Below are 12,626 nucleotides of genomic sequence, written 5' to 3' on the forward strand. Positions count from 1 at the left end.
TCTCTGATTGGACAAGGTAGAGAGTGATGTCACGCTCTCAATCTGGTCTCATCAGAGAATGCTTTGCATTCACTAAGAAAATGGCACCCTTACCGAGCATCCAACTCCATGTGTTCAGAAAGCAGCAGGGCAGCCCCTCGGCACAGGATCCGGAGGCTAGTGGAGATTACTAGAGTAGCAGTTTCTACTACAGTAATTTCCAGCTTCTAGAGCAGTGGTCTCCAACCTGAAACCCTTTACTCACTTTTATCTGCCTCTTGGGGCACTTTTCCACTGCCTGACATTAATGATGACACATCATTTCCCCCACTGACACCATTGATGGGGCATTATTCATACCAACAAGGACACTATTCCTCCTACTAAAACCAAGGATGGGACATTGTTTACTCCCATTGACGCTGGAGCATTTTCTGTTCCCACTGTCCACAGTCTGGCCCCACTAAAGCCTGAAGGACACTAAGGCTCTTAGTTTAGAAAGGAGACCCCTGTTCTAGAGGGATCCCATAGGTATGGTTAATGCCTAGTTACATTGGTCCAAACTGAATGTGAAAATGTGATACCCAAAATTCTTCTTTAAACAAACCACGAGCAACAGAGGCTGAAAATCAGTTTACTTTTATTACAATTAAGTTAGTTTTTTACTGAGTTGTGCTATTAAAGCCAAACTTCACTTAATAATGCAGTTTTGTATGCTTTAGAGGTATTTTGTGTATGTACCTGAATTGGACTTGCCACAAAACTTTTGAAATCCACACTACATCGTAGCTCAGCCTGGGAGAGCAAAAAGAAACACAAGTCATGTCCTGGCCCCAATATATTAAGTGGACTTTGCTTTTTACTTGTTTTAGTGTTGACCATAAAAAATGTGTACAAAACTAATAGGAATTTCTATTAAAGCAAAATCAAAGTTTATTATTTTTATGCAAACTATAACTATATATTTCTTGTGTGTTTTCCCATCAAGTTGTGTAAAGAAGAAAGGCAGGATCTGGGTGGGGATACCTATATTACACACCCAGTCATGACAAATAATTAAACTACAGTAGTTCATACAAAGAACTTCCTTTGGAAAATGATTAAACTGCAATAATAATAAAAAAAAAAAAAAACCCTAAGATTTGTTGTAAGTTTGATTTAACTATTTCATAGGTTTTTGCACAAGACTGTTCTTTTGACAAGTTTTTGTTTCTCTATGTTTTAGCTTATCTGCTAGCACCCTTACCATGTCATCTGGTAGCAGTCGTGGCTCGTTGGCATCAAGTCGGGGATCTTTGACATCAAGTCGAGGGTCTCTCAGCTCCATAAGCTTTACAGACATTTATGGCCTTCCACATTATGAAAAGCCTGAACTGCTTTCTGAATTTTCTCAGTCTATGCGCTTTGATGTAATTCCAGTAGATACTCTTTGCAGAGATGGTCAATATTCTGAAACATCTGGGCTCCCCATTCTCAGTAAACAGAAAATGTCATTGGATACCCCTCAGTCATTAGCCTCACTGTCATCACGATCTTCATTGTCTTCACTGTCCCCCCCAAGTTCCCCACTGGACACTCCTTTCCTGTCCACTTCTCGTGATTCTCCACTAGCCCAAATGTCAGAAGGTCTAGAGGAAATAATGGGGGCTTTGGAAATTCTAAGAGGACATAGTTCCTGTTTGGTGGATGAAGAGACCCAGGGACAATCTTCTCACATACAAAGCTGTCACTCAGAAAGTAAAAGTCTCACAGAAAGTGAAGCTCTGTTTCCAAGTCTTCAGATGGGTGCAGGTATGTTTTTAAGCAGTGTGACCAGTATTATATTATAATTTGTTCTTGAAGAAGGCTGCAGGAAAAATTGACGACCTTGTTTGGTCTACAGCTGAACAAAATAGAAAGTGACAACAGCAAGTGGTGGGTTAGGGAACTTAAATTAGGGATTTCCACTAGTCTTACAGAGATAAAACAAGTCAACAAGTGATCATTCACCCAGGAGATAAAAGAAGTGACCCTCCACCCAACAAGTGACCATTTACTCAACACTTAGGTAAAAGCTTAAAGTGTATCTGATGCCAAAACTTTGTTCTGTTTTGGATAGAGTAGAGAATGGTAATAAGTCATTGTCCCATTGGGTAGATTTCCTTTAACTTCCTGTTCTGTAAACACAACAGGATGTGGAAAAATGTCCCCATTGGAAGATTTACAATTACCTGCAGCTCAAAATTTTGGATTTTCCCATCACTTTCATTCTCAATGACAATGGTTGCCAAGATAAAGAAAGAGGGTGGATCCTCCAGCAGGGACACAGCGAGCAATACAAACCCTACTCTATCCAAAGCTATACATTTATTTTACAAATTTAATGGTAGTAGATTGTCTAGGGATCACAATAAAGCTTTAAAATATTTAGTTCTAGATTGCATTTGAACCAATTATTTAATATTCATTTATTACAGGTATTTATCTTGCACCAACAATTTTTTTTGCAGTGCTTTACATACTGCGCATACAAATCAGCTCCTGCCTTCAAGGAGTTTACAATCTAAGGTCCCTATTTTACATACATGTTGTACGTACACGCACACACATACTAGGACCAGTTTTAACATGAGCCAATTGACCTGCTATTATGTCTTTGGAGTGCAGGAGGAAACCCAAGCAAACAGAGGCAGAACATGCAAACTCCATGCAGATAGTTTGTGCAATGCTTCTCTTCTCTCTCAGTTTTTCTCCATTACTTAGCTAATGAGACCCCAAAGCTGATGGAGAGAGTCAGGCAAGGGTCAAACAAGGATGAATATGCAAGCAACCAACATCCTTCTTATCAACTGATGTCATTGGTCATTAGCATGTCGTTGGCAGCTAGAAGGTTGTAATGGTTGTAATGGTTGTAATGGTGTACAATGAAAACCTGTGGCTTGGTGTAACTAAAAGGCAGGTTATATCGACCCACTGACTGGCATGTATACAATTTTGGGGCAATTTTTAGGTGTTTTGCCAAGGCACGCCTGAAGAAACTTCAAAGCACCCTGGGTATACCAAAGTATTAGTGCAATATTAACTACTCATTTAGCGAAATGGAGAATGATGTCCTTGCGTCATTTAAGTCCATTGTGACCTATTTTTTGGAGTAATGCCAGAGCCTAGGTAAATAAAACATTGTGTTGACTTTTGACTCACTAGACTGGAGTAATGACTTTAAATATCTGAAATGGAAAAAAAACAGGGCAATGCTGCTAAAAGATCTGGATATACCTAGGAACTCCAGTGAAACCAGAAAGGCAGTTTATTCTTGTATTGGATACCGTGCTATTTAAAGTGGTATGTGACAGTAGTGCTATTGTTATTTTATCTGCACAACCTATTCCTGTTATGTAAGTTAAGTGTGGAGAGTGCAGAAGTGCTGCATTACATCAGCGCGCTCCATTGTTAAAACAGTCAAATCCTATGTTTATGCACCTGTTTTCTTTTCTGTGTATATACACCTTATCAGTTAGTTAAACCTAATAATATTTTCTTCATCTTTTTATATTATGTGCAGAATTTCAGTTCTACTGTTTAAAATGCCAACATTTATTTAGGGAGATAATATGATTTGAAGGAAGTATGCTGCCACCTAATGGTTGATAGTAGAAAATACTGTATTAGGTAAAAGAACATTGCGTTTGTTCAGTGAGCTATATGGTATAGCATCAATGCACATCATTTGTTAACCTATAGTTTTTTTTTTTTAAATCTTTGTTATATGGCAGTAAGTGGTAGAAACCCTTTAGTTGTGTGGAAAAGAGAAAGAAGGGAGCTGTATCCTGTGGTGTTTGTTGCTTAATTTCACAACTTTGAGTTCTTGTATTAGACCATGGGGTGTCAAATGTTCTTTTTGTTATAATCGTTCTTGTACACTAGAGACTTTCATAAAAAAAAAAAAAAGAAAAAAATGCTTATCCTTTAAAAAATCCTTATTTGCATGTCAAATATTTGAATCAAAGGAATATTAAACCTCAAAACAAAAATGTAATATATTTCAGCTTACCAATCCTTAGATGTGGAAGCTGTATTCATTTTCTTTGTTTAGGATTTTTTTCCCCTCTGTTTTCACCTGATGGCCTATCAGTAACACACCTTCTGCCTACACTCTGGATAAAGAAGCAATAGATACTCCTTTGGACAGCAGCATTAATAGTCTGGGGGGAGGGGTGTTTTAAATGTACTAGCAGATTTAAATACACTAACAAATTGAAGCCAGGCTCCAACTAATATTTTATAAGCAGTTACAACAATAGTTTTGTTGATTTTTACACAAATAAAAACTGATCATTATAATCACCCCTGTTTGTGATAAATGGTTTTTCTCAACCTCTAACTGCTAAATCTGAAGGACAGCTTGTTGTTCTGTTGAAATACAGCAGACATACTGGCCAGATCACCAGGAGAAAATAAAACAAAATAAAGCCTAAAAAAGAAAACATATGCAGACACCATCTAAGAATTGGTAAGCTGCAATATAATGTTTGCTAGACGAAACCAAACTGGATGGCAGCACTCCAATGCAAACACCTTTATTCAGAATGATAAAAGGATGAATCAGACAGCAAACAGTGGTAAAACAACAGGGTACAGCTAACGCATTTCACACCTCAACTGGTGCTTATTCATAGCTAATATATATAATAAATGTTTGCTGTTGGGTTTAGTACCACTTTAAATTATATAAATTACACATCCAGTGCTTGTTTCCATGCTTGGATAAAATTTATAAAGCGTCAGTTATTCTGTCATACATTCACTTTGCTCTTGCAGAGTAGATGATTGGAGCCATATCACAGAAACTGAATGTGGTGGTTACTGATATACTGCTAACAAATGGGAACTCAGAGGTATCTGAGAGTAAGATGGGTAGTTCAAGGTAAAAATGCTTTTAAGAACCATCACTACCCACTGGGTACACAAACATTTGAGCTCAGCTGAGCATCATACTTTATGGTGTGAAAAGTGGCTGGAGGAGATGGTGAACAATAGGGGGGAAATTGCTTTTGTGGTGGTCAGACTCCAGGCAGATAGACATGAATGGAGTAGGTAATGGTTTAAACCCTTGTCAGTGTTGCCAACTGTGTTCCTTTCAGGAGCTTTTCCTTGACTTTCTGTCCTGAGGACATGGGAGAGAGAAAACCTTGCCAAAAAGCAAGGTAAACCCCCTCTTAGACAGTTGTCACCAGACAAAAGTGTCCCCATTGGAGGCTTTCCCCTTCCGCTTCCTCTTTTTTATTCTCCAAGATAAAAAGAGAGAGAGAGAGAGAGAGAATCTCCAAGTGGGCACACAGCAGCAGTACGTATATGACCGAGTTCTAAACTCCCATCATTCTTTTTTTAAACCAAAAAAGTTTTAGCTTTAGATACACTTTAATCCCTTTTTCCTGATGCCAATATGGCAGCATACATGTGATATAGCTTCACCCCTAAATCCATCCAAATCTATAAAAGGAAAGCTAGAGCAACCTCCCCCATCTTCTTGTTGTCCCCAAGCTCTACAATACCGCAAAACCGTGATGTTGTGGTAAGTCCCTACAGGTCCCACATCTCAGGTTGCTAAATGTACCAACAAGGTGGGGAGCCCCTTCTGGTGGTCTTTTGGGACTGAGGCATTCTCTAATTAGAGACACCAGAACCTCACGAGGTGCACCTGAGCTGGTGCTTGGTCCTGGAGTCCATGCTGCATGTGTTTCTCTGCACACCTGAGCTGAATCCTAGTGCTGGCATTAGTGCTGCCTTTTCTTTTCTCCCACAGGTTTGTGCTATCCCTTTTTCTTTTTCCTCCCTTACCTTCATTAGGCTTTGTCATTTTTCCTTTGTGGGAGCGATTTGTTTTTTCTCTAATCATCTTCCAGGGCAGCACCTGAGAGATAGGCTCCTCCCACCTGAAACAGGAAACACAATAGTCCAACATTATAAAAATGTCAGTCATATCTTCTGCCTCAGTTTGATTGTGTTTCCTTCAGATCCACAGGAGCTGCAACTGTTTATTATTTTTCAGTCTCTGTGCTAACTTGCAGACGGTTCCCTGGCCAGCCTCCTATCCAGCTCAGCGAGCTTTGGGCACTGCAGGTCAGGGGCAGCACATGCCCCCCGCCTGAGGTTTCACCACTATTGAGGGGGTAAGCATCCATCCTACCAGCTGTCAGGAAGTCTGTGGCATCTCCCCCAAAACTTCACCTGGACGAGCCAGCGATCCTGCCACTGATCTTCTGGGCTAGTTCCTGCTAGCCACAGCTATCCTCTCGACCCGCATACCTTACTAAACATCCCACACTGTTGGAGCAGCAAGATTGTGGCGGGACCAGAGCCTCGCAAAACTTTTGGTGACACGCATTCGGTCCGCAGCCATCTTGCAGAAGGCGGACGATAGATCAGGAAACAACGTCCGCTGACATCACTTTTGGGCGGCGGCTCGATTTTTAAAAGCAAAAATCACAGAATTAAGACAAAAAGAAAAACAAGCAGAAGGATAGATGGAAGTTATAAGAACCCAATGTAGGGGTTTCTTTTCTGAGTCTGACCGTGTCCAAGGTAAGCCAGAGCACTCTGGAGTTCCCTCTGTCTTTACCTCACTACAAACGATCATTCATGTTCATGTATGGCAACTGTCTGCCTCACTGGATCCTTTGTACTTGTTTACAGACAAAGACCCTGAGAAAAAGGCAAAGACCAGTAGCAAGGCATGCACCTCTTGCGGCCACAGGTTTCTTCCAGAATGGAAAAACCCCTATGCCAGAAATGCATCAACAAAATGGTGGCCAAAGAGTCACAGGGGTTCCTTAAGGACATGTTTGACTGCTTTAAATAGAAAATAAAAAGCACGATTGGGCCACTTCGTACGGCTATAGAAAAACTGGAAGCTCCAGCCAGGCCAACACTCCATCTATTAGTAAAACACCCATCCCTTCATGCAATGGGGATGAAGTGGACTCAGTGGAGCAGGGAACTAATGCAAATAGCCCAGAATCAGAATCCGAAGATGGCCTATGCTCGGGCTCAGATGATGAAGATCATTTTCTGAGAGCCATAGCAGATACACTGGGTATCAAAGAGGAAGAAGTCGCAGAGCTTTCATTACACGATAAGATGTATAAAGCCTTACAACCGAAAAAACCAAGAGCATTTCCTGTACATGAGACTCTGAAAAACATAGTCAAGAATGAATGGCAAGAACCGAAAAAGAAGCTCTTCACCCCAGCTGCAATTAAACGCAGATATCCATTCACAGAGGAGTATGATAAATACTGGGCAAAATGCATCCAGGAAGTATTCACAGCACTTCACTTCACTTCACACATTCACTTTTTACGCATTTTGTTATGTTACAGCCCTATTCCAAAATGGATTAAATTCATTGTTTTCCTCAAAATTCTACAAACAATACCCTCATAATGACAACATGAAAGTCGTTTGTTTATAATCTTTGCAAATTTATAAAAAATAAAAAAGGAAAAAAATCACATGTGTATAAGTATTCACAGCCTTTGCTGAATACTTTGTTGAAGCACCTTTGGCACCAAATACAGCCTCAAGTCTTTTTGGGTAAGGGGCTACAAGCTTTGCACACCTATTTTTGGGCAGTTTCTCCCATTCCCTTACAGGACCTCTCAAGGTCCATCATGTTGGATGGGGAGCATCGGTGCACATCCGTTTCCAGGTCTCTCCAGAGATGTTCAATCGGGTTCAAGTCTGGCCTTTGGCTGGGCTACTCAAGGACATTCACGAGTTGTTCCGTAGCCACTCCTTTGTTATCTTGGCTGCGTGCTTAGGGTTGGTGTCCTGTTTGAAGATGAACCTTCTCCCCAGTCTGAGGTCCAGAGCAGATTTTCATCAAGGATTTCTGTGTACATTGCTGCAATCATCTTTCCCTCAATCCTGACTAGTCTCCCAGTTCATACCACTGAAAAACTACCCCACAGCATTATGCTGCCACCACCATGCTTTACTGTAGGGATGGTTTTGGCCAGGTGATGAGCGATGCCTGATTTCCTCCAGGGATGATGCTTGAAATTTAGGTCAAAGAGTTCAATCTTTGTTTCATCAGACCAGAGAATTTTCTCTTTCTCATGGTCAGTCCTTCAGGTGCCTTTTGGTAAACTCCAGATGGGCTGTCATGTGCCTTTTACTGAGGAGTGGCTTGCATCTAACCACTCTACCATACAGGCCTAGTTGGTGGAGTGCTGCAGAGATGGCTGTTCTTCTGGCACGTTCTCCTCTCTCCACAGAGAAACACTGGAGCTTTGTCAGAGTGACCATCGGGTTCTTGGTCACCTCCCTGACTAAGGCCCTACTCCCCAGTTCGCTCACTTTGGCCTGCTCTAGGAAGAGTCCTGGTAGCTCCAAACTTTCATTTACGGAAGATGGAGGCCACTGGGCTCTTTGGGACCTTGAATACTGCAGACATTTTTCTGTACCCTTCCCCAGATTTGTGCCTCGATACAATCCTGTCTTGGTGGTCTACAGACAATTCCTTGGACTTCATGGCTTGGTTTATGCTCTGACATGCACTGTTAACTGTGGGACCTTATATAGACAGGTGTGTGCCTTTCCAAATCCTGTACATGTGTATCTTTCCAAATCCTGTACAATCAACTGAATTTACCACACCTGGATGCCAATCAAGTTGAAGAAATATCTCAAAGGCTGTGAATACTTATGTACATGTGATTTTTTTCGTTTTTTATTTTTAATAAACTTGCAAAGATTTCAAACACACTTCTTTAATGTTGTCATTATGAGGTATTGTTTGTAGAATTTTGAGGAAAAATAATTGAATTTAATCCATATTGGAAAATGTGTGAAAAGTGAAGCGCTGTGAATACTTTCTGCATGCACTGTAGATGCCTCCCTCACTTATTAGTCTGGCTGACGCAGTTCCAAGAGCTGCTAGAAGGCAATACCCCTAGAGAAGAGCTGGGGAAAACTATACCCACACTAACCAGAGCGGCAGCATTCCTCATGGAAGTGTCGGCTGAATCCATGAGGATATCGGACAGGACCACTGGCCTAATTAATTTGGCTAGGAGAGCCCTGTGGCTGAAGTTATGGGGAGGGGACATCGCTTCCAAAAACAGATTATGCAGCATCCCCTTCACAGGCTATTTACTGTTCGGACCCAACTTGGAAACAGTTCTAGACAGAACCGCAGCCAAAAATAAGGGGTTTTCGCAAACCAAAAAGAAGCAGGGGAAAACCTTTTTCGTCAGTCCAGGAGATTTATTAAAGCGGGACCAAAGACGCTTTGGACACAACAAAACAAAAAAGGCAAGGGAGATTTTATCCTCAAGCCTTCCATTCCAAAAAACAAAAAGAATGACGGTCTCCAGTTGGGGGGTAGATTGGCATTCTTTGCGCATCAGTGGAAGAAAATCACAAAAAAACGGTTTGTTTTTAGTACGGTAGCAGAAGGCTAATCAATAGAGTTTTCCACTCGCCCCCCAAAGAAGTATTTGGTGACGACATACTCGCATTCCACAGACCAAGCAGAATCCTTTTTTTCTGCGTGGAGAATCGAATAAAACAAAAAGGGATTTGACAAGTACCGCCAGAGGAAGAAAAACAGGAGTCTATTAGCACATATTTGTGAGGAAAAAACCACCAGGCAAGCTAAGGCTCATACTGACCCTAAAACCACTCAACAAAAAGATAAGGTACAAAAGATTTAGGATGGAATCCATCTATTTGGTCAGAAATATCCTCCTGGCAGGAGTATTTATGGCCACAGTTGATCAGCAAGATGAATATCTACATGTACCGATAAAAAAGAGCCATCAAAGATAACTAAAATTTGCGGTCCAAGGTCCAGCTACCACTCTACATTTCCAATACACAGCTCTACCTTTGGGCATCTCTTCCGCGCCCAGGATTTTCTCAAAAATAATGGCAGAAGCCTTAAAAAACCTAAGACAGCAAGGCATTGGCATGGTGCCATATCTAGACAATCTACTATTCTTTACCAAATCAGCAGACAAACTGGATGCCAATCTACACAAGAGCATCTCTTACTTGCAAGGCTTAGGATGGATGTGAACAAAGAAAAATTGCAATTAACCCCAAGCCAGAGAGTCTTATACTTGGGCTACATACTAGATGCCAAAATAACCAAGATTTTCCTGATGGAGGAAAAAGTCGAGAAGATCAAGAAAGCAATAGAATCCCTGATAGAGAAAAAGTTCATGACCATCAGATGGGGCATGGCAGTGTTGGGACTAATGATGTCCTCAATCCTGGCCACCACCTGGGCCCAGCTCCACACGAGACCTCTAGAAAATCCCATTTTTGGCCCGATGAGATGGCAACCCATCTTACCTGGAGGCGATTATTTCAGTTCCTTGTGCAATCAAAAGAATGCTCCAGTGATGGCTCAGCCCGCTAATGTACCTCAAAGGACACAGATGGACATAGACCGATCCAGTGCGGATCACTACGGATGCCAGCACTCTAGGTTAGGGAGAATATATGGCAGACCGCTGCGCACAAGGAAAATGGAACCCCCACTGGTCTCAAACATGCTCAAACCTGAGGAAGTTAAAAGCCGTAGAGGAGGCGCTAAAAGCGTTCCAAGCGGTGTCTCAGGGCAAAGATGTCAGGATTCCGTTAGACAACGCCACAACTGTGGAATGCCTGAACAGATAAGGGGGGACAGAATCGACCCGTCTAATGGGCCTGACAGAAAAAACACTGTCATGGGGCGAGAGAAACATCAGATCCATCCTCGCCATCCATCTGAAGGGAACCAACAACACGCTGGCAGACTTCTTAAGCCGAAAAATCATAAAACAGACGGAAAGGTCCTTAGATCAAAAAATCTTCTCATGGATGACCCGAGTCTGGGGGGTGACCGAAGTGGATCTGTTTGCGGCAAAAATAAATACAAAGCTCCCAAAATTTTTCTCTCCAAACCCTACAGATGGGAACATCAGGGTAGATGCGTTCAACCAAAGCTGGGCTCCCCATCTGTGTTATGCATTCCCTTCAACTGCCCTAGTAACAAAGTTGGTACAAAAGATCAAGGAAGAAAGGGCAACAGTGATACCTATTGCACCCCATTGGCCTCAGAGGCCATGGTTCACCTCAGTATTTAGTCACATCTACCACTTCCAGACATGCCGAACCTCCTATTGCAAGGGCCAGTCAACCACCCGAACCTTTCAGCCTGGTTCCTGAAAGGTTGAGGCTACAGAACAAAGGTCTGTCAAACTGGGTGATTGATATCATCTTAGCCAGCAGAAAACCTGTGACTAGAGCCATCTACGAAAAAGTGAGGAAAAAGTTTGTCTTCCGGTATGAGAACAAAGGAGACCCCCGACAAGGGGACTATTCCAGCAATCTTAGATTTTTTACAGGAAGGAGTGGACAAGGGCATTTCCCATAAAACTTTGAAGGTTCAAGTGGCAGCCCTATCTTCCAACCTAGACATTAGGCTGGCAGAAGACACGCTCATAAGAAGATTCCTTCTCTCATTGAAAAAAGCTAGACTCATGAAGATCAGCAGAACTCTGACATGGGACCTCTCCATGGTACCTAAAGGATTCCTCTCCGCACCCTTTGAACCATTGGAGGAATGTTCGGATAAATACCTTACACTAAAAACATTACTCCTGGTGGTGCTTGTGTCAGCAAGAAGAGTCAGTGAAATACAGGCTCTATCCATGATAGAACCATATTGTTTAATTCTGACAGACAAAATTATCCTCACACCAGACCCGGCCTCCCTACCAAAAGTCTCTTCAACTTTCCACAGAACCCAGAATGTGGTTAGTCCCTCCCTTCCAAATTCGATGGATAGCAAGAAAGGTCACCTAAAACAAGCTAGATGTAAGAAAGATCCTGATAGCCTACCTCGAGAGAACTAAAGACTGACAAAAAATGACTACATTATTCATTTTCCATGCAGGAGTCAACAAGGGGAAGCCAGCCTCGAAAAGTTTGATAGCCTGGTGGATAAAGCTTGCTATTCAGACAGACTACCAAGCACTTAATTTTGCCCCCCAAGTAGTGTCATAGCCCGCTCGACCACAACTTGGGCATCATCAAGCGCAGAAAGAGCCGGGGCAACACCAGACAGATCTGCAGGGCAGCAACATAGTCAAGCTTCAATACCTTCGCAAGACATTACCGCATCGACCAGCTGTCCAGTCAGGACCAGACATTTGGATGCAAGTGCTCCAGACTTTATCCACTCCCTAGTAAGTATTGCTTGGTACATCCTCTCAGGTGCTGCTCTGGAAGACGATTAGAGAAAACAGAGTTAGGTACCTGGTAACTCTTTTTCTAAGAAGTCTTTCAGGGCAGCACTCATTTCCGCCCTAAAGAAAATGACAAAATAGGGATTGGAGACTCATGAGCTTACTGAGGGTTCCTTTGGTGCTTTAATATTACTGAGGCAGAAGGTATGACTGACATTTTTATAATGGTGGACTATTGTGTTTCCTGTTTCAGGTAGAAGGAGCCTATATCTCAGGTTCTGCCCTGGAAGACTTCTTAGAAAAAGAGTTACCAGGTACCTAACTCTGTTTTTTTTTTTTTTTTTCTTTTGCCTGCAGTTTTTTTCCTTTCACGTTTGGCTTTTTCTGTGACCAAAGTGCATTCAAGTTCTGGTCTAGGTTTTGTGGCTG

The 12,626-nt window shown here is 42.0% G+C and overlaps 1 protein-coding gene across 1 annotated transcript in view; it reads left to right on the plus strand.

Annotated features, from left to right (window-relative positions):
- The window catches only part of WWC3 (WWC family member 3), a 357,513-nt gene that overhangs the window by 298,507 nt on the left and 46,380 nt on the right, over positions 1-12,626 (plus strand). Inside the window, exon 11 of the mRNA XM_082245434.1 lies at positions 1,205-1,770. Within this exon, the coding sequence (XP_082101560.1) occupies positions 1,205-1,770 (566 nt within the window). The remainder of the gene's footprint in view (positions 1-1,204; positions 1,771-12,626) is intronic.

This window comes from Pelophylax lessonae (genome assembly GCF_965119305.1).
Source record: "Pelophylax lessonae genome assembly, chromosome: 2".
Lineage (NCBI taxonomy): Eukaryota > Metazoa > Chordata > Amphibia > Anura > Ranidae > Pelophylax > Pelophylax lessonae.